A 22,904-nucleotide genomic window follows, 5' to 3' on the forward strand; every position below is an offset into this window, starting at 1 on the left:
AATGGACACAGCAAGTCAGAAAATCAACTTGATCCTCAAACCACACACATCTTCACACGTCGAGAAAAGAGAACTTTCTTCAGTCAACTTCACAGCCAATCCTATACCGGGTGGGGTAGCATGGGACAATACTGACTACGAAATTTATGGTCCGGTCGAAATCCTGAAATATCCACACCAAATCAAGATCTCATTGAGTGACTTTGTAAAACCAAGCTCATTTGCTGATGATTGGGACTTTGAAAGTATAAATAATATGATGTCTGACCTAGTGATGTCTGCTAAATTTACCAAACATGATTATTTGCAGGGTTCGACTAATTATGATAGTATGTACTGTTACAACCACTATGGTAACCATTTTTTACATAAATCGGCACAACCTAGAAATGTTTTAAATTATAATCAATGGGAACATTGTGCAACCCCTCCAAAAGGAAGCTCAAGAACCTTTTATGACAAATATTCATACTTTTCAGGGTTCAACACAAGTAATGCTGAAACATTTTATTTCAAATTGTCAAATAAGACAGGGACAAAGACCATGCTTACAAACACGAAATTGATATATTCAGACTCATTTTTTGAACAAATGAATACTTTTGGTTTTGATTATTGGGACAAAAATGTTGAAGTAAAAAGTGTTTGGGGTACAAAAGAATGGCAAGTACAAGGTATAGAATCATTGTTTAGAGCCTGCATGATCCCAGAACAAATTATATTTTTAAATGACACTGTTCAACAAACCACCTGTCTTGGATTAGCCAAAATCAAAGACTTAAATAAACCGTCTATTCCAAAGCCAACAATGAACAGCAATAGCTCTACAGATGAAGAGATAGACGTAAAATATGTATTAAACCAAAACAGAACACATCCTGATTGGAAACAATGGTTGATCTGGCCCACAGATACTAATAACTGTCAAGATAGATTCCTGAACAAAACACAGGGGTTCACATTGACCAGGCCAGACCCTAGATATTCCCAAAGACAACACCCAGGGATAATAACCACCTACAGTGTGGGCAAATTATGCCTTCAATGGCTACAAACTTCCACACTGACAGAAATTAAGCAACACCTAACTTTACTTACTGATGGTGCTGACTTGCGTGATTTCATTATGGGACCGTGCAAACAGCGTCAAAAACGCTTCATAGCAGCCTCTGTATATGCAGCTTACAACGAGGCCTGGAAGGTAACTCAAATTGAGACAGCGGAAAGTATACGGGAAATTGACCGTATTAATTTGGAAAAATCACTTTCTGTAGTGGACAATGGGTTAATGACTCTGTCCTCCAGAATTTTTTCTTTGGACAGCATTGTGTCTTCAGCAATCGACATAATATCACAAGACTTACTGTTGTTACAACACGGTCAGTCTCAATTGCGTTCTATTGTACAGCTTGGCTGGACGTTACAAAATCTGCGTTCAGGCTATGTGCCTTGGCGTTTAATCAACACAACGTCACTATTCAATATCTTTAACCTTACTGATAAACAAATCAGTATGGCACAGAAGGGTGCTGACTATACAATCCTGAGCATTGAGAAACTCGATAGATTACCAGTGACAATGTCAGAACGACCTGTCAGTGAATGGATAATACATGGGATAATTAATATTCCAATATCAACCTTCAGGTTTCAATACTGCCACAAATATATACAGGCTGGCATGTACGAAAAATTGGGAAAAGGGTACATTAAGACAACATGGAATTTGCCCTATTCACATGCATGTGTCAGTAATAAAGGACAGAAAGTGTTTCTTAGTGGCAATAATTGTGCGATGTCACTAAGCGGTACACTTCTGTGTAATGGAATTAGTTTGCATGGAGCCTGTGAAGGGAACTCAAATAACCTTTCATGTCACCAGCTAGGCACACCTGCAACAGAGATAGAACCATTTTTTCAAAGACTCTATAATGGGAGTTACATTCTAATTGTGGAACGCAGATGTTGTAGTCTTATGCCCGGGACTCCTTATCTCGTAACTACGACTGCGAAGGTCAAGTGCTGTGGACGCTTATTTTTCCCCAGCTCCTTTCCAGACAGGGAGGCAAGGGCATGGCCTAACTTGAAAATTACTTCTATTCGAATAGATACTTTAAGCAGAATGAAAACAGTGCTTCTTCAGACGCCGACCAGGCTCACGTCATCAAAAGAAACGTATGATCTCCTAGTCGCAAGGACGACTGCAGAGATTCACTCATTGTTATCAACTAATTCCCCCATACATTTCGCGGAAATCCTGAATGAAATCTTAAATATTTCTGATACCAGTGGAGTCTCAAAAGTATTTAAGACAGTATTTTCAATGGCATTAACACCATTCAAAGCCATACTGGGTATTTTTCCTGATTTCGTCCATTCGATTTGTGGCGCACTTCCCCTCATTTTGGGACTAATTGCAGGAATCCTATTCTTAGTCCTTATGTTTCGTTATGGCAAACCATGTCACAGACAAAACACCTGCGACAAGGGAAGAAACAATCTGAGCCATTGGATACCGGGACCGGATATCAAAAATCCTGGGACTTTCCCGGCTTAGAGACCTGAACATGACTTGGTTTCTTTCATTTCTACCAATATGGCATCGATGTGTTTTACCTGTATTAAGGTGCTTGCTGTGCGGAGAAGAATGCGCGTTGGACACCTGTCTGACGCTACAATCAGATGCGCCAATGGATGCAGAAACACTGTTGAGTCCAATAACGGCTCATGCTTTGTGCTGCCCTCAACGGCTACCAATCCTGATGACGGCATTCGTGGAAACTTCACCACTACGATTTAGGGGTAGTGAAGTTCAAGATGAAAGCAGCATCGATCAGGTACGACCTTCTGTCAGCAATACTAATCAAAACGTCAATGGAGACAATCATGCGCACGAATGCATGGTTACACCTTTTTCCGAGTTAGTGGAACTCTCCCAGGAAGCTGTTGACAGCTTTTTCGACAGTCTAAATGATATGATGTTCTCACCAGAGCAGAAATAGAGACTTTTGAGCAAGCTAGCACACGGCGTTCCAAACTCCCTGAATTTGGCCTTCAACTTTAATGATAAAATTACATGAACAATTTTCCCTCCAGTTCACGGACAGCAAATTTTTCGGTAGCCCCAAAATATTTTTACGATTTTTTCGGGACACTAATCATCTGCTTAAAGTAAGAACTATTCTTAGAGAACTAAAATTTCTATTTTTAGAAACTTTATAGACATTAGCTGCCCGCTGGTATGTTCATAATTATGTTTATTCTGTGATGAAATGGTCTCGAACTTTTTTTCTGTATTAAGAGCCATTTCATGTGTAAATTCTCATATACAACTTAGCAATAGTGTATACATATGCGTAATTACTTTAGCATTATTCTACAGCGTGAGTGCATATAATACATATGACTGCTTTTTCCGTATATTAGATAATTTCGAAATGCATTTTGTGTATTTTGGGGTGGTAAGGTATACACGATACTCTACAGTATGTTTTACTATGCCTAGATTCGTAAATATGGCCATAGTTAGCGTGGAGTGGGTGTGATGTATTCCTATAGGTTCTGTATCGATCCCCCTATTCCTGACCCTGTTCTGGTTAACAAGTTAACTAGCAGCCATCCCATGATGCAGAAACCGTTATCTGATTAAGCCACACCACGGCACAGGAACGTGTTATCTGATTAGGTCATAACGCTTGCCATCTAATTAGACAAGCAATATTCCTCCAGCCCCTGATAAGGCATACGGAGTTCTCAAAACAAATCAAACCTATGACAACCTGGGAAAAACCCTGCGGCCATTTTTTTGATTTCACCGAGAACTTCAGCAAAAGAATGTGCTAACGACCAGCTCGTATGACATCCTTACTGACGTATCTATGTCCATCCTTACGTCAATCTCGGCACCTTACAGGTATAAATATTACCGGTATTGCCTTAAGCAAACACACGCGGTGGTGACGAGATCGGAGCAGCCAGACTTGCCGAAGCCCAGAGCAGAGCAGACCCCGCTGGCGCAGCCCCGCCTTCCTGACGCGCTGAGAACGAGACGCTGCTTTCTCCTGCCGAGAAATCCAGCTCCGGCGCTTCCGAGCAGCCCTCGCAGGCAGCTTGGAATATCGAGACCAGAGACGAGAGATACCATCCCTCATTCATCCTAAATTCCAGGTACAGAACTGAATAACCCCTTGCAGAGAATTTTTGAGTCAGTCACTTGGCAAAACAAACTTAACTTAAACTGCTACTTTCTATTCCCGCCCATGTATTAGGCTTAGGTCAGGTACACTGGGGTAGGCGTAGTTAGAAACACCAGTTGAGTACGATTAGTCAAATGTATATGTGTATGTATCTATTTTATCCATTTTAAACCACCTTATGGCTTAGAAACCATATAAATGTTTTTACAGTATTATTTTATACTTCTGCTTTTATTGTATGCACTTTACTTAACCATAAGTATTGCGATAATATCGATTCATTTCTCTTGTATGAGAAAAGAGACTGATCAATAAATACCATCTTTTTATTGAACACGCCCGTCTCTTCCTTTTCTCTACAATCTGGTGAAACTAAGAATGCACGTACTGACTGAGTAAAATAAGTTGTCTTTTGTTTTCACACGACTCTAGAGATACACTCTTGATTAGGGGAGAGCAAAGTTGTCATGTTCTATGGTTGTCAGAAACTAAATCCCTTCTTGTCTATCCAGGGAGGTTCAACTCCTCCTTGCCTATTCGAGAAAGTTTCTAGTGAACTCTGAGCTAGCTGGCAAACCCAAAACTTTAAGTCTAATATCGACAATAGAAGACCTAAGTAACGTCTGGTCTAGGCCTATACTATTGAAGGTATTATTCCAATGCGCAGAGCCTATTGGGATAATAGGAACTACACTACAGGTGCACCTCGCCTTCGGGAACTAAGTGCTTCTTGGTTCCTATCCTTCAGACCAGTCTTTGAGGACTGCGTCATACCTGTCTTCCGATGCCTGTTCTGCGGAAGCGAAAGCGAGTTGGACATCTGTCAGACACCTCTGACGGAGATGCCAGCGGACTTAGACTCCAGGCTGGAACCACTGCGGTCCCATGCTTGACTCTGTCTCCAGCGTATTCCCATCTTGATGCATCCCTTCCTTGAGTAACCGCAGGTGCCTTTTTCGACTGAATTAAATTTCATCTCCACCATTGAAACAGAAGTTTCGAATTCAGCAGTGGAAGCCCACATGCAAGCTGTTGAGAACGAGGAGTTACATCTATGCACACTTGACGTGCTATGTGAGGTACTACAATGTTTATCCCCTACAACAGTAGGCAGCGGCAATGTTATGTCTCCCAGCCAGGACAATTAATCTAAATCTGGCTCACCATGTGCTGGGAACAAATATGGAACTTTTCCTTTTTTTCTCAAATTGACACTTTCTATCTCAGTGCATGGCCTTTTAAGTACGCTTACAGTAGTTCAACTTGTATGATCGAACTCATTTAAAACTGTGATTTGCGGAAATTTACCACAATGTCAAACACTATCAAAGAAACTTTTTCCTAGTTTTTTAAACTGTTTTTAAATTAAAATTTTAACGTTTTTAAACATTTTAAATGACTGCTTGATAACTTTTTGCAGTGATGCTGTTATCAATGTGTATTTCGAAAATGTGTATTATTATTGTTAAGTATTAGGTGGAGTGGGTGTCATATTTCATATCGGTACCCTAATATAGGTTCAGGGATTATCGTACACTTTCCCTACATCAGCTCCCCTCATGTCAAATGAACGAGCCTTATAAGGACATAACTCCAAATAAGGACAGACTGCCTTGTATGGACATAATGCCTTATAAGGTCTGCAGCCTTTTATGGACTAAACCTTTCATCTAGTTCATCACAAGGATGGGTTCTGCCTGATCAATACTGCTAAGACGTCATCATTAGCACATATGAATAATTAATGAGTACACTCTCCAGGAGGTACACTTCACCTCTCCCATCGACGCACAAGGTTTAATCCCCAAACATCATCCTCATACTGAACAATAGACTACATAAATACATAGACTGTATAAATACAGCACCTCTTGCTATCAGTAAGCAGGAGGGAACCGAGACTTCAAGGCCGACACACTGACCATTGACGCTGCAGCTCTGACATGTCAACGCTCCAGCTGACCGTGGTCTGATGATCCCTTGCGAGGTGTCCAACTCATGTCCAGAATGAATTTCCACACTCTATTCAGGTACGGGGGTTTGACTAAAGCCTAGCGGGATTCTTGGCTCTTCGGCTTTTACAGTTAGGCTCTTAGGTTTAGGCTCTCTAGCACCTACCCACATGCTAGGTACACTTAGGTACATCTAGTCAGGCATCTTAGGAGTAGACACTTTATTTTATAAATGCATTCTATATTCATGTATATGTTCATGACTGTTGCAAAGTGGTAGAACAATACTATTCCATCTTATTCACTGTACTCATGTTTCTATATCTCTGCTACTGGGTTATATTCGTAACAGCTCACTTATTCTACATGAGAAGAACTACTGTACAATAAATTCTTATTGTAAACACGTTCGACTGTTTCTTCTCTGAATCTCTGTGAGAGCAAAAACAAGCAAGCATGAGCGATTGGGTGAAAAGTAATATATTGTTTTCACGAATCTGAGGTTATTGTGTTCTAAAGTTGCAAAAACGAATCTCTCTGATAACAGGAGATTCTAGTGATAGTGCGAGTTAGCTAATGCAAACTATAGGCTAATATATGCGGCGGGGTGTACCGAGTCAGTCTGCCACCAGACCCACAGTATATGTTATCCGTAATCGTCGTAGGTCCTGCATGACAGGGTACTTTTTGGAACTACACTACAATGGCGCCTGCCTTGCTGGATGTTTAAGCTGGTGCTCCCGGACCCCCCTCCCCGTTCTTGAATTCACTAAACCCCGTGGACTAAACAGACCTACCGCCCTCCTAGTTCGCTATGCTCTGGAGCATCCCAGTGATTTCGCGGGTCTGGTTGCTGTGGCTCCTCGGATGGGCGTGGCGCACTCTATGGTCACAACGCCTGTGTTGTGCTGCTGAGACAGCTGGGAGCTGCTCACGGATTGGAGGCGGAGTTGACCTGGTGGTGCCCCCAGCTGCAATGCCTCCGAAGTCCGTACCAGGGAAACTTTGCATTTTGACTGACGCCCCTGGAGCCACAAAGAGTCGCCCAACTCAACATTGTGGTGGCAAGATTGGCAGCACAGGAGAATCCGCGGGAGAGAGACATGAGAGTGCGCTAGGCGAAAGCATGGGTAAGCGCACTATACCCTTTTTGCTGGGATTGGGGAGGTGAAGGCCATAGCATATCCACCCCTACCATAGTGAACCCCCCTAAAAATCATACAGAACTCAATGGCATTGGCAAAGGAGCTTGGTTAAAACTACGATAAGGGAGGGACAGAGAGATAACTCCTCTAACATGGATAACCTAGGGACAAGAGATGAAAGGAACACCCAGATCATGGAAAGGAAATTGACTCGGGACAATTTCTTCTCCCTGTCTGATCCTTTAGATTCATCAGAAGACGAGACGGGGCCGATTTTGCAGTCTCGCTCTAGGGGAGGTTCCCCGGGTAATGGTCATAGTGAGACAAGCAGCATTCACCCCGAGGACCCGGGTACAGATACATCAGAAACCAGCCAGCAGACAGTAGGTAAGAAGCATGAACCTGGAGAGAGCACTATGCAGGCAGGGGCAGCATGTTATAGGACTATTCTTTCTCAGCTGAACTTCGGGTAGACGGGGGTCCACATCTAAGCATTCAAGGTACAACATGGTAGAGAAATCAGAGGTTATATCACTGGCTGTCATTTACCAGAGTATAATGGCCCATAGAGAGGAGATGTGTACGGTGAGTCAACGGAGTTCTGTTAGACGCATTGCAAAATCTTGTTCTGAATTCATAGAAAAATTCAATGAGGCAGAAGCCCGGATTTCTAATCTGGAAGATGAGCTGGCAGCCCCGAAGGCGGTAACAGAGTCAGTACATTAATTGAAAGAGGACACATAGTGGAAATTGATGGACCTTAAAAATCATCTTCGGTGAAACAATCTGAGGGTTTTGGAAATGTCAGAGGGCGCGGAAAGACAGGAGCTTCATGAATTTATTGTCAATCTCTTCTCTGAGGCCCTCCCTGAACTCTTGCAATGGGACTGGAATCAGGAGAGCCAAAGAGCGCATCGATTACCGTTTACGCAACGCAAGAGACCAGGACAAAATACTCCTAGACCTAGAGCAATCATAATATCAATTAATATTTTATTTATTTTAATTTTACTGGTTTTATAGTGCTAGCTTGACTCAGGGGTATCAGAGCGCTTTACAGAATTAAGTGCAAGGCAACAATCAATGGAACCGGTTTCATACGAAATGGCAAAGGAAGCGAAAGATCAGTACAGATTTTGGAGCAAGGCAAAAAACTTAAGATCAATGGTTACATACGCTTAAAAATAAGGGAAATGTAACAGAGAAGGAACACACATAAAATCAGTACAAAGAACGATGTGTACGGACATGGGGGATGAAGTTGCTGAAACTGAGGTCCAAACAATTAACAATTTAGGGGATATATAAAGTGTTGGCTCGGCAAGAGCCAGCAGAAACAGAGCGAGGACCAAACAAATTGCAGAAATGAGGTTAGAACAAAAATAAATGGAGTTAGATTCAGGGGCTCCAATATTTATAGAGGAGATGGTGTTACAGGTCTCTTTTGATGCCTGGGTAGGAAGGGTTGCAGTGAAGGTCCCTCTGGAGGGCATTCCAGATGCATGGAGCATTGCCTGAGAAAGAGTGAGTCTGGGTAGAGTTATTTTTTAGTCACAGGGTACAAGAAGAAGAGCATTGGAGCTTCTCATTGGTTTGGCACATCCTGCTCTTGTGAGTTTGTTGTTTAAGTAGTCAGGGGAGTGAGAGTGAAGTGCTTTGTGGGTAACGCAGGCAGTCTTTTAGATGCATCTACCTTCAATGGGGAGCCAGTTGAGGGACTTGAGGGGGGGCGTGTTGTGTTCATACCATTTGCTTTCGGTTATGAGACGGGCAGCCATGTTGAGTGCTAATCTAAGGAGAGCCAGGTGAATTTTCTGGGTCCCAGTGAGGATAGCATTCCCATAGTCAAGTTTGTACAGGACTAGCGATTGAACAACCCCTTTGAAGTTGTCAGAAGGGATGAAAGGTTTGATTTTTTTGAGGTTTTTAAGTGTGGAAAGCGCTCTTTTGACTGATGTTTTGATATGGTCTTTAAGAGACAAATCATTGTCCAGGGTGAAGCCTTGGGATTTAGCCGTGTTGGATAGAGTGAGCAGAAAATTGAGGGCTTTGAGGTCAGTGATCCAGCTTTGGATAGGGAGGTGGCCACTTTTGGGGGAGAATAGACTGATTTCCGTTTTGTTAGGGTTCAGTTTGAGATGGTTAGAGTAAAACCAAGATTGAATCTTGCACAGTGTGATGTTAAGATGATGGATGTTGCTGTGAGATTTGATTTTATAGTAGAGTTGCATGTCATCAGCATAAAGGTGATACTTGATCCCAGCTTGTTTCAAGATGATGGTAAGGGGTTCCATGAAGAGGTTGAAGAGAGAGGGAGTAGTATTTGAGAGACCGGAATTGATTTTAATTTGTTGTGTTCGGTGTTGGAGGTAGGAAGTGAACCATTTAAGGATTGTGCCATTGAGGCCAGAGCGAGACTTCAGAGATTCCAGCAAGGATGAGTGGTTCACTGTATTGAAAGCCACTGAGAGGTCCAATAGGATAAGAAGGCAGGTATCTCCGTTCTCTGTTAAGTATGGCGGTTTCTGTGCTACAGCCTTTCCTGAAACCAGATTGGAAGGATTCCAGTAGGTTAAATTTGCCTATGTGTCTGTCAATTGGCGTCATTTTTCAATTGGGTGTTGAAAAGTTTGTCTTCAATTGAGTTGATTGATTGAAGAAAGGATCCGGAGGTCGAGTTGTCATGGAGAGGGTGGAGAAGTTGACAGAGATTTGCTGAGTAGGACAGGCCAAGACTTGAAGTAAGGATTGATCGATTTTAGCAAGTTTGTCTGTGAAGAATCTGACAATTTCCTCTCATCTTTCTTTGGAGGGGGTTATGTCAGGACGGGCAGATGAGGTTTTTTTCTGACAATGTTAAAGTGTTCTCTGGGCCTATTTTTCGCACGGTCAAGTTGGGTACGGAAGAAAGGTGCTTTTTCCTTGAAAATGTGCTTCTCGTAAGCTAACCTAGCAGTTCTAAGGAGAGCTAAATGTAATGATGAGGAGTTTTGTGTCCAGGTTCTTCCAGCTAGTCTATGTTGTCTTCTTTAATTGTTTAGGTCAAGGTTAAACCAAGATTTAGATTGGATTGCTCTTTATTGTGTTAGTTTGAGCGGTGCAACTTGGTCCAGAACGTCAGTTATCGCTTTGTTAAAGTGGTCAGTGAGCTCATTTGAGTTTTGAGAGTGCAGGAGACATTGGAGTTGAGCAGGAATTTTTGACTCAGGCCCAATGGGAGGACTTGCTTGAGGTTTCTGGTCCAAATCTTTGGTTTGTTAATTAAGACCGGGGAGGGTTGACGATGATCGAGATGATGAGATAGTTGTCAGACCAGTCAATGGTAACAATGTCATTGAGGGAGACCAGTTCATTGTTAGTGATGATGACGTTCAGAGTAGCGCCTTCGATGTGCGTTGGTTTTGTTACAGAGCTATTCAAGGTCATTCATCTCAAGAAGATTTGTGAAGTGCCTGACTGTGGGATCTTCTGCATTATTCCAATGAATGTTATAATTGCCTAAAAACACCTTCTTCAAGTCAGAAAGGGTGAAATGCGTAAGAAGATCAGAAAGCTCTTCAGCGAAGAGAGGGAGCTTGCCGGGCGGGTGGTAGATGTTGTGCAATTTGATAGATGGAGAGCCTTTGACATTGAGTTCAACACCAGGGTATTTAAAGGTTGAGTATTCAGCATTATTTAGAAAGGAGGGTTGTATTTCAGATTTGTGGATTATGGCTAGACTTCCACCAGCTCTGTCAGGTCTATTATGTCTAATGATGGAGAACCCGGGCGGTGTAAGTAGGTCAAGACTGGCCATCGAGGGGTCGTTGAGCCAGGTTACTGTGAGGAAAGCAATGTCCATATCTTCACTGAGGATGGTTTCAGCGATCTCCATAGCATTTAGTGCTGCAGATCGGCAGTTAACTAGCATGCAAGAAAGAGGGCAGGTATTATCCTTAGCCGAATTGAGGGTGTGGATAGTGGTGTATTGCGCTGGCGGTCTGGGCAAGTTGTGGGTTGCAGGAGCTCGATTTCGTTTAATAGATATTGTCGTGTTACTTTCTGTGATCCCGTATCTGGCCAGAGTTCGGGTCAGTTCACATTCATCACTGTTTGTCGGGGCCGCCATCTTGGTGCAATTTTTGGAGAGCAGGCTAGGCTTTTTCCAAATCAGACTATAATTAATGATGCTGGCGCGAGTTCGCAGCGTTACCTCTCCTGAGGCTTGAGCCGGGAGACAGCTAGTCTTTGACTGTGAATTGCGTATTTTGCACAAAACTAAATAGAATTTTAGTGTAAAGATGTGATTTTAGAAACATTTTGTTTAATAGAAATTGTCGTGTTACTATCTGTGAATCCCGTATCTGACCAGTGTTTGGGTCAGCTGACATTCCGCACTGTTTGGCAGGCCGCCATCTTGGGGCTATTTTTGGTGAGCAGGCTAGGCTTTTACCAAATCAGGATATTATTAATGAGTCTGGCGCGAGCGCGCAGCGTTACCTCTCCTGAGGCTTGAGCAGGGAGACAGCTAAACTTTGACTGTGAATTGCGTATTTTGCACAAAACTAAATCGAATTTTAATGTAAAGATGTGATTTCAAAAACATTTCATTTAAAAGATATTGTTGTGTTACTTTCTGTGAATCCCGTATCTGACCATTGTTCGGGTCAGCTCACATTCCACACTGTTTGGCAGGCCACCATCTATGGTCTACTTTTGGTTAGATGATTATGCTTTTTCCAAATCAGGCGAAAGGCAAGCCCATCTGCGCCCGTCCGCACTCGGTTAACGCTCAGCGCCCGGACCCCTGCCAATCCATTATCAGGTAAAAGCACACCAATTAGATATTCTAGAACAGATTTGCTAGGTCTAAACAGGGCAGACAAGGATTCGAAATGTTGATGCTGTACTTTTAATTGTAAGCCCACATTTCTTTTATTGACTTGTCCTAATTGCAAAGTGACCCTGCCAAACATTGAATATCAAACCACTAAGCAAATGAGGGACACTGGTAAATTGTCAGTGTGGCATGAAACACTGGTGTTTAATTGCATCTTGTTGATCGCAAGATCGTTGGTCAAGCATTGCACTGAGTGTGCAAGGCTAATTGAGGATAGGGACAAAAAAATCCCTTTCATTATGGAAGCTTGGACTGATGAAGCATCAGGACCAGATCTGGTAAAAGCCACTCCCCAAGGGTTCTCATGTTTTACATTGAACAGTCCTCATGGGAAGGGAGGAGGACTGGCGGTCATTTACCCTAGCTCTATTAAGGCGGTCTTCTGTGATGCCTCCAACGCAGCTTTGAAACTTTGTCTTTTAACCTTGCCCTCTCCCATCACCATACCTTTAAAGGTATTTTATTATACAGACCACCAGGAGCTAGAAACGTGTTTAATACGTCCATTGGTAATCTGCTGGAAGAGAGCATCTGCAAAGATGCGTAGACTATCATGGGGGACTTCAACTATTATCTGGAGGCTCCCTACGAACCAGACACAGCGATCCTCTTTGATTTGATGAAGAGCAAACATCTCCAGCAGCATGTTACTGGTCCAACTCATGTGGCAGGACATACCCTGGACGGTATTTTCTCAAACCACCGAGGTCTCCGGTCTACTGGGGTACTTCCTCTCGTCTGGACTGACCACAGTGCTGTCCAGTTTGAGATAGCCCTTAGGAATCAACCGGTAAGTGGAACATGTATCAAGAGGCAGATAGAACTTAGAGCCTGGAATAAATCAATCATTCAATCAATACACTTGTAGAACGTGCTACTCACCCGTGAGGGTCTCAAGGCGCTGGAGGGGGGGTACCGCTACTGCTCGAAAAGCCAGGTCATGAGGTGTTTCCTGAATGTGAGGTGGTCCTGGGTCAGACGTAGGTGGGCGAGGAGGGAGTTCCATGTCTTGGTTGCTGGAGGAATGACCTTCCTCCAGCAGTGGTTCTGCGGATCCGTGGGACGGTGGCGAGGGCCAGGCTGGCGGAGCAGAGTTTGCGTGTTGGAGTTTAGAACGTGAGGCGGTTGTTGAGGTATTCGGGGCCTATGTCGTGGAGTGCTTTGTGTGCATGGGTGAGGCGCCTGAATGTGATCCTTTTGCTGACGGGGAGCCAGTGCAAGTCTCCTAGGTGGGCTGATATGTGACTGTGGCGGGGGATATCGAGAATGAGCCATGCGGATACGTTCTGTATGCGTTGGAGTCTTTTCTGAAGTTTGATTGTGGTTCCTGCGTATAGGGCGTTCCCGTAGTCAAGTCGGCTGGTGACGAGGGCCTGGATGACCGTCTTTCTAGTTCCGGTAGGGATCCAGCGGAAGATCCTACGGAGCATGTGCAGGGTGTTGAAGCATGAGGATGAGATGGCGTTGACTTGCTTGGTCATCCTGAGAGAGGAGTCCGGGATGAATCCCAGGTTGTGTGCGTGGCCAGTGGGTGTCGGTGCGGTGCCTAGTTCGGCAGGCCAACAGGAGTCGTCCCAGGCGGATGGGGATAGTCCGAGGATGAGGACCTCCATCTTGTCTGAGTTCAGTTTCAGACGGTTGAGTTTCATCCATTGTGCGACGTTCTTCATTCCTTCCTGGAGGTTGAGTTTGGCGGCGGCTGGGTCTTTGGTGAGGGAGAGGATCAGCTCGATGGGAATATGCTTTTCAGAAACTCCTTACATCAACTGCGGACCAAATGGCACTGGGGGTAGAGGAAGAGGCCATTGCATATTGTAAATGGTTGGAGAGAGCATGTGATAAACTAGCTCCAGTTAAAACCATCTTTCCCAAGAGAGCACTCCCCTCTGCTCCATGGTTTACAGAAGAACTAAGATATGAAAAACTTAAGTGTAAACGTCTTGAGCAGATATGGAGGAAAGAATATAATGAAACAGAGAAGGTACATAAAAATAGCCTTCTGAGTTATACACAACTCCTGTTTACTGCCAAACAAAAGTTCTACTCTAGCCAAATTCATATGGCAAAAAATGTGGCTAAAGAACTTTTTAGAACAGTTTTTAGCTTGGCGCTACCACAATCAGCTAAAGTTCAGTCGAGTCAGGAACTTTCCGAAAATATTGTCAATTTCCTCCTTAATAAAGTAGAGGTCATTTTCTTGGCGTTCAATGGTCCTAGTGCAGCAGGGAGGGCCACAGTTAAGGAGGAACATGAACTCTTTATTGCGACCACCCATATCCTTGATAAGTTTGAGCCACTATCCACGGATAATACTCTTAACATGTTCATGGCAGCAAGGTCAGGTTCACCTTTTGACCCAAGCCTGGTCCTAGTGGCCAAATTAGCCGTAGAACCAGTGACTCTCGCACTTACGCCTATGTTTAATGCTATGATTGAAACAGGACATTTTCCTAAACTTTGGAAGGTGGCTTCGATTCTCCCTCTTTTAAAAAAGTCCAACCTTGACCCGAGGGACCCAAACAGCTTCGCGGCTCCCTCTGCCTGCAAAAATGATAGAAAGACCTATAAATGGACAACTTAGTGCCTCCCTTCGAGAGACCCAAGCCCTGGATCCTACCCAATATGGCTTTAGAGAGGGACATAGTAAGGAGTCAGCTGTCATCAAGGCTACTGATGAGATTAGAAGAGCTGTGGATTGAGGTGGTAGGGCCGCCTTGATCCTACTGGATCTTTTTGCGGCCTTTGATACGGTCCATCATGATCTTTTTATGGACCATTTAAGGGCATGTGAGATCCAGGAGAAATCATGAAAACTCCTACAATCCTTCCTAACAGATAAGTTGAAAATTGTATCTCTGGGTGACTACTATTCAAAGCCGTTTGAGCTGCCCTGTTGAGTCCCCCAGGGGTCATGGTTAAGCCCTAAATTGTTTAATCTATATGTTTCATCACTGGCTCCGATCAACAGTGCCTTTGGCTTTGGTATCACCTCCTATGCGGATGACATCCAAATTGTGGTGTCTCTGCTTCCAGGTCAAAAGGGGGGCCTAGATAAACATTTCCAGGAGTGTATGGTATCTGTTGGCAGCTGCATGGCGGAAAATTGGCTAAAGCTTAATTCAGGCAAGACGTAAGTCATACTATTTGGGAATTATGCCAATTTCTGGAACCCAAACAGGTATATGCTAGTGATGACACAGCTTCTGGAGGGTTTCCAGGTTCATTCCACCAGAGCTAATGCTCCTACCATGGTATTCAAATGTAGCAAAAATGGGTTGCACATTGGTGAAGTGGCTACGTAGGCATTGATGTATACATACGCAAAGTACTACTGCCTCAACAGTCAGGTCCGTTGAGAGGGGCATTTTGCTCACTCTGCCATACTGCACTTTTTGGTCTGAGCCAGTACACTGACCCACCACAGTGGAGGTACTGCTATGGTATCTAATCAAAGGGTGAGCAATATGCAGTTAAAAGTATCCAACTGAAGAACAGGTTGATTACGTTTGGTAGCGATCGTTCTGGTAACTAGTCTTTCTAACTAGATTCCTTACCAACGCTACCACCTCCCCATTCTGTGAACAGGTTCATTGACCTGGAATCTTTTTCCATCTAAAATGGCCCAATCTAGAAATCTGTATACTGGTCATGCTAAGCAGCTGCCAATGGGTTCTGCATCTGAGGGCGCTGACAGCCTAGAAATGAAATGGTATCAGCATGCATGTGTGGAGCTTATCACATCTGCATGATTACGCATGATGCCACCTGCGGTGGGAAGGAATACTACTTTAAAGTTTCCAGATCCAGTTTGATGCCTAAAGAATATTCCCAAGGTGAGCAATCTGCAGTTAGATTATCTACCAGAAAGATCATAACCATAGGTAAGTAACAAGTTCCTCATGTTTTAGGGGCTTTCAGCTGTAAAAATACCTTATAAAATCAAGTGAGTCCGACGCTGCCATAACATACCGTTTTTCCTCATGGAAATGTAACATATGCTTAGGAAAATGTTCTGGCAATTGGGGACATTATATGGTGGGCTGAACCTTAGGTTTCAAAGAAACTGATAAATAGCAATGTATATTTCCTTTCACATGTTTTCTATTTCAGTGCATGATATCTTATGAAGAATCAAATGTGTAACCATGAAATACATTTATAATTTATTTTTCACATTTTCTATTTAGGGAGTTGTTTTTCTGTTGGAATTGTAAGAGTTCAGCCGCTTAAGACATGTATTGGTCCCCTTCGAATAGGCCTATCACGAAAGGCCAAAACTAAGCATCTTCATCCATATCTGAAACTGGATAATTGAGTTCAAAAGAAGAAAGCTTTCCAAAATAGTTGAGACATATTGGAAAATTTTGTTTTTCCAGGTATTATGCCAAATGCTCTTTTAATTATTTGTTAGTTTTAGATAATTTATAAGTACAATGGCTATGGATTTCACACAAGATGGAGTAGATCTCTTTAGGTATATATGCTGTGCAATATTTCTGCTTTTACCAAAAAAAAGAAGTGTAACGTTAGCATGTTCAATGAAGCATTTGGATGTAAGGTATATGTGTTTAAGTGCTAATTTAAGTGAGCAATAAAACATTGTACAACTTTGCAGCTGATCATCTACTAGTGCTGTTGGTAAAAGTAAATAACGAAAATATGTGTAAACATGTGTTTCATGCAGAAAAACTGAAAATATTTTTCAATTAATAAAAGTAATAATTATTGTATAAGTGGATCTTTGCATTCATGAACTTCATTATAAAACTAGATATATATGTGTGTATTTAAATATATATATTCACTGAAAAAACTACAGGTTTCAGGGACGGTATAGTTAGAAATTAGCTTTTAAAAAACCTTAGATATTCAATAAAAAACATGTTACATGAATGTTATAGTTAGGCTGACATTTCACTCATACAAAACCAGAGAAATTCAGCTGTTTTAGTTAGCTGAGCTAACTATAACTCATGGTCCCACAATGCACTGCTGATGACGTCACATATTACATCACTAATGGCATAGTCAGTGACATTATTGATGATATTAATGATGACATCTCAAATGACATTACAGATGACAACACTTGTGACATCAACCAGTGACTGAGTGTTTCTAAAAAGTTTAAGGATATATATGTATATATATATATATATATATATATATATATATATATATATATATATATATATATATATATATATATATATATATATATATATATATATATATATATATATATATATATATATATATAAAAATATATATATATATATATATATATTTATATATATATATATATATTACCTACTGGCGGTCGCCAGTAGGTATATATAGTTAGGATTTTTTCTCTATGGGTTTTTTTAAAATTCTATGTCTAATAACTTTGGCGTTTGTGGACGGAATTGGCTGAAATTTTCAGGAAAATGGCACATTTTGTTTCTGAGCAGCCCTTGAAAATTTGGGGGGGGTTCGTCAAGGGGGGGCTGAGAAAAAAGGGGGGTCCCAAAACGTGTTTTTAACATTGAGTTTTCCATAGGGCGGTTGGCCTCACTTTTAGCCCGAACGGCTGAATGGATTTGCACGAAACTTGGCAAAATTGTAGGGACTGGTAGCCCGATGTGCCTTTTGTAGGTCTCAATATATGTGCTCCAGTGGATTTTGAGAAATTAACGTTTAAAAAAAGATATATATCTGTAACAGCGGACCGGGCAGCGCTCCAGGACGCGTACTTTTCGCGCAACGGAGCTTTGTGAAGCGAAGCTGATTGGTTCTCCGGCGTCTGTCAACATTCCAAACAGTCCGTAGCGGCCGCCATCTTGTCTCTCGGTAGGATCGAGAGACAAGAGGAGGCCAAAGCGAAGGGGCAAATGACCATAAGGGGGAATAGTAGATCCTCGCTGACCCCCTACGTTTGATGTGGAGGTTTTAAAAGGGCCCCGCGGGGCAAAAAAAAAAATAATAATAATAATCGAACGGCTGAATGGATTTGCACGAAACTTGGCAAAATATTAGGGACTGGTAGCCCGATGTGCCTTTGCTAGGTCTCAATATATGTGCTCCAGTGGATTTTGAGAAATTAACGTTCAAAAAAAGATATATATCTGTAACAGCGCTCCGCTTCGCGTACTTTTTGCGTTACGGAGCTTTGCGAAGCTGATTGGTTCTCCGGCGTCTGTCAACATTCCAAACAGTCCGTAGCGGCCGCCATCTTGTCTCTCGGTAGGATTGAGAGACAAGAGGAGGCCAAAGCGAAGGGGGAAATGACCATAAGGGGGCATAGTAGATCCTTCCTGACCTCTTAGGTTTGATGTACCATTTTGCCAAGTTTGGTGTAATTCCGTTCAGCCATTCAGGCTGTAGACGTATGTAAATGTCCTATGGAAAATTGCATGGGGAAAACACATTTGAAAGTGTTGAAATTTAGAACCAATTAAAATGTTACTTTGGTTTTGTATTTGTTTGTGATGAAAGTTAATTGGTTATGTATATATTTCAAATGAGAGGAAACCACAGCCATTTTGTGATACTACTGTCTGAGGTACATTTGTGAGGAATTTTTGGTGGTGAATTTCTGGTGTTTGATTTACACAGTACTAACACTTCTCCTACTTTTAAAAAGGTGAGTTGTTCATTTGTAAGGGGAACTATGTTGTACACTTGAAGATAATTTGAAAAATGTTTTCTGTTATTTATTTGCAGTCCTTCTGTTATACTAAATACTTGATAAAGTTAGTTTTATATTATGTATTACTAAAAACGATAAATGAAAGTGATTATTTTTTTCTGCAATTTACAGCAAGCAATTTCAAAATAAAATGGCTCACAATGAAGAGACCGTGGCAATTTCTTTTGAATTGTCCACTACATTGATTGAAATTGAGAGCACCAATAATGAAATATTGTCACAAGGAGGACATGACTTGTATGATTCCATTAGATTGATTGAAATGGACAGCACCAAGAATGAAATATTGTCACAAGGAGATGACTTGAATGATTCCACTACATTGATTGAAATTGAGAGCACCAATAATGAAATATTGTCACAAGGAGGAGATGACTTGTATGATTCCATTAGATTGATTGAAATGGACAGCACCAATAATGAAATATTGTCACAAGGAGGAGATGACTTGAATGATTCCAGTACATTGATTGAAATTGAGAGCACCAATAATGAAATATTGTCACGAGGAGATGACTTGAATGATTCCACTACATTGATTGAAATTGACAGCACCAATAATGAAATATTGTCACAAGGAGGAGATGACTTGAATGATTTTTTTGATCAATCTCTTGATGGCGAATTTATCGAGTGTTTGGAGACCATAGAGTTACAAGAATCATCATTGGAGACTTTTCATGAGGACATTGCTGATGAGGACATGTTACTAGTTCTTTCAAATTTAGAAAATTCTGAAGAATAAATTTATATTTAGAAATCAAAAATTGTTTGAGACATTATTCATTTTTATTTTTAATTTATGAGGTTGTAGCGAAGTGATTGTAGTATAAAATGAGACTTATAGTATAGAGTGCAACATTTTTATGTTACATGGTAAGTTTACTCATATTTACTTCCCTTCTGCCACTATATTATCTCCAATGTGTATTTGACATCTCTTCTTCATCTCCGGCCTCCTTTCTCTCACTGTGTGTCTCCGATGCATCTTATCGCTGCTATTTTGTGTAATTACAGAAGAGAGTAAAATAAAATAGTTCGGAACGTGAAAAGGGGGCAAAGTAGAGTACTCCTCACCCCCTAGGCCTTTTTAGGCGGTCCCAAAAGGATCAGTTTCTGCTTTCCTGAGAGATTATGGTATGAGTTCCATATACCACAATAACTTGCATTACAACATGCAAGATATCTATCTCCTATTACCAACTTTTGGAGATATTCGCGCTAAGCGCGAATATCTCCAAAAAGTAACACCTGCCCTGAGTAGTTCTTAGCCATGTTATCCAATGGAAGGTGGATAACATGGCTAAGAGCATTAGCTCGGTAATGCATGAATATCGCTGAGTTTTTAGCGATATTCATGCATTGCGGCCGTTTATTATCGCATTTGCGATAAACCTTGATAATAGCAAGGTTTATCTTCGATAATTTCTGACGATGCTTAGTGGTAAAAAATTCGTTGGTAAGCATCGTTAGCGATAAATATCGCTTAACTTTGGTAATATGCCCCAACGTCTGTTAACGTTCGATTCGAAGGAAATGAGGAAGTGTTGAAAAACATTGTCTGCGCCATCTTGCCTTTTTTGAAATGCCACACTTTTGTCGTGCACGGCAGCCATTTTAGATGTCTTGACCAGACCCACTCTCTGCACGCTGTCGATTCGTAGCATGGCTCCTCACCCACGCAAGCATCTTCCCCAGGCACTGGTCACCACCGCTCTCTGTCTTATGCATGGGCAATAAACCTCCCCCCATCTGCGCTGCTCTTCCCTGAGAATCACACTCTGTGCCCGCCCGACACCTCCCTTTCGCCCTATTCACTACCGCACCCTCTGACACTCCTCTTCCTCTGTGTCCGATTGTCCAGGCTATCAGCTAGCCCTGCAGATGTAGTTTATGGCCCCAGCTGTAAAGAATCACCCCTCTTCAAAGGAGTTATAGTAGATCAAGGCCCACACCCGATGAGATCCGTCACACCACACGTGTTCCTACAATCTGAAAACCATCCTGTATTGTGATTGGGGAGGGGACCGAGCCTGAAGCGGAAGATTCCAGGAATGACTCTTTGTACATCAAAGTTTTTACAATTATGTGTCACATTAAAAATATATAGCACTCCAACAAAGTAGTAGGAATATAAAACTTTAATAACATATAAATATATACAACAAAACAAAAACAGTAAAAACATTTAAACAACGAAGAGTCCGTGGCAATTTCTTTTGAATTATCCAATAGATTTATTGAAATTGACAGCACCAATAATGAAATATTCTTGTCAGTAGCGGTCTGTTGTGCGAATAGTTCCAAGGCAGCAGAACGCGCTGAAATCTAGATGGCACGAAGGTGATGTCTAGTAAGTTGCCGCCCAGCAAATAACGGCGTGGGGCGCCGCGGGGGTGAGTGAGTCCAGTAGGCACCACAGCTATTCTTACCGGCATTGCAGAATTACTGCTGGGGACAATGCCTGTGCTGTAGCAGGGTCACAGCAGAAACAAAAAGGATTCTGTTGAAGATGTTGTTGGTTTTCAATTTGAAAACAGTTCTGGTGTCAACTGCTATGCTAATGTAGTGGTTAATGTTTTGTTTTCTCTAGAAAATGTAAAAGAGGGGGAGGCAGTCCAAAGTTCCGTTAAAAGGGCAAAGGAAAGGATCGGTGGTTTGAACTATCAGTCAAAAAGGGGAGGGAGTGCAATAATTTTTCCTACCGGGTCACACTGTGCTTTCACCGGAAGTGAGGTCTGCAGGATTCTAGAAATTCAAAGTGAGGCTGGTGCCAGCATGGGAGCGCCGACGTCCCGCGGATACAGTTTCGTCACTCCACGGGCGATCATGGCAGTCATTCCCCATCGGGGGTCGGAGACTCCCGCGGCTCCTCTAGAATCTTCAAGGTCGTGGAGGACTACGGTGGTGGAGTCAACCAGTGACCGGGCCATTTCTTTATGCTGGGCCCGCTCTTGCCAGGTCGACCGCCATTTTGAGAGTTCGGCAGCTACCGGCGATCGCGGGGTCACATGAGCGGACGGGCTCCACCCTGCCGGGCGAGACGTTGCAGCATGGCCACAGTGGAAGAACCCTTTTCCGGGCGCCTGGAGCGCTGAGGGTGCAGCTGGGAAGCCTCCACCTGGGGAGGCGGGAGAGGCCTGTTCGCACCGTCTCTCCCTCCCAGTGCACCCCACGGCGTCTCGCTTGAGATTTGTTATGGCCGGACCAGGCGATGAGGACGAGGGGGGTGGGGGGGTCGGAGGCATGTGCAAGACATCCCCCCCCCAGTGTTGTCGCAGCCATTATTCAAGAAAGAAGAAGTGTCCCGTCCGTCTTCGGGCCGGGCTTCCGGTAGATGTCGGCCGGACGCCCCTGGCTCTGGCCCCATGAACGGGTTTCTTGGTTTATCGGCTGCAGCCGGATCCCGTCGGCCTCGGCCCCCCGACCGTTGGTGGCCGGACCGGAAGAGCATGTGGCGTGACTACCTGCAACTCTCAAGGGCCACCGCGGCCGGACTGGGAGAGAGAGGGGAGGGTCGAGGAGACATTCCCCCCCCCTGCAACTGTTCAGCGTTGTAAAGGCAATCCCCTGGCCGGGTCCCGCTGGCCTCGGCCTCTCCTCCGGCTACACCCTACGTTAGGATCTCCTGGCCGAGGCGTGGCAGCAGGACCTGCCTTATATGGGCTGCTCCCGGCTGGGCGTAGTCGGAACCCTGCCCCACCTTGGAAGTTTCCAGAGTGGGGGCGGATGTTCTACTGACTTGCATTTTCCCTAGTCTATCGATTTTTTTGGCGTGGCAGGCGGTGGGACAGCGAGGGGTGATTTGGTTTCTCTTACTGTTTTTCTGGTCTCTCACCACTGGCATATTTTAACGTTTTCTTGTTTCTAGGACATTAATAGGTTTTATCATTACGTTATGTTATCGTTTCTTTGTTCGTTGTTTAATAAAAGTTCATGTTCATCAGTGGCCTACTGATTTTCGTTTTCCTATTCTTTTCTTTCCAGGTTGTTTCATGCTAAAGTTTCTGTTAACAGGATACAGTGATCACTTCGTTATTA

The 22,904-nt window shown here is 42.9% G+C and overlaps 1 protein-coding gene across 2 annotated transcripts in view; it reads left to right on the top strand.

Moving 5' to 3' along the window:
* The window catches only part of RAD51AP2 (RAD51 associated protein 2), a 244,138-nt gene extending 227,234 nt beyond the window's left edge, over positions 1-16,904 (top strand). For both annotated transcript variants that reach the window (XM_078647762.1, XM_078647761.1), the window contains one exon: positions 16,360-16,904. In XM_078647762.1, coding sequence (XP_078503888.1) covers positions 16,360-16,487 — 128 coding nt within the window. In that variant the 3' untranslated portion in view covers positions 16,488-16,904. The remainder of the gene's footprint in view (positions 1-16,359) is intronic.
* The last annotated feature ends 6,000 nt before the right edge of the window (positions 16,905-22,904 follow it).

Source organism: Lissotriton helveticus, chromosome 6 (assembly GCF_964261635.1).
Source record: "Lissotriton helveticus chromosome 6, aLisHel1.1, whole genome shotgun sequence".
Classification (NCBI taxonomy): Eukaryota; Metazoa; Chordata; class Amphibia; order Caudata; family Salamandridae; genus Lissotriton; species Lissotriton helveticus.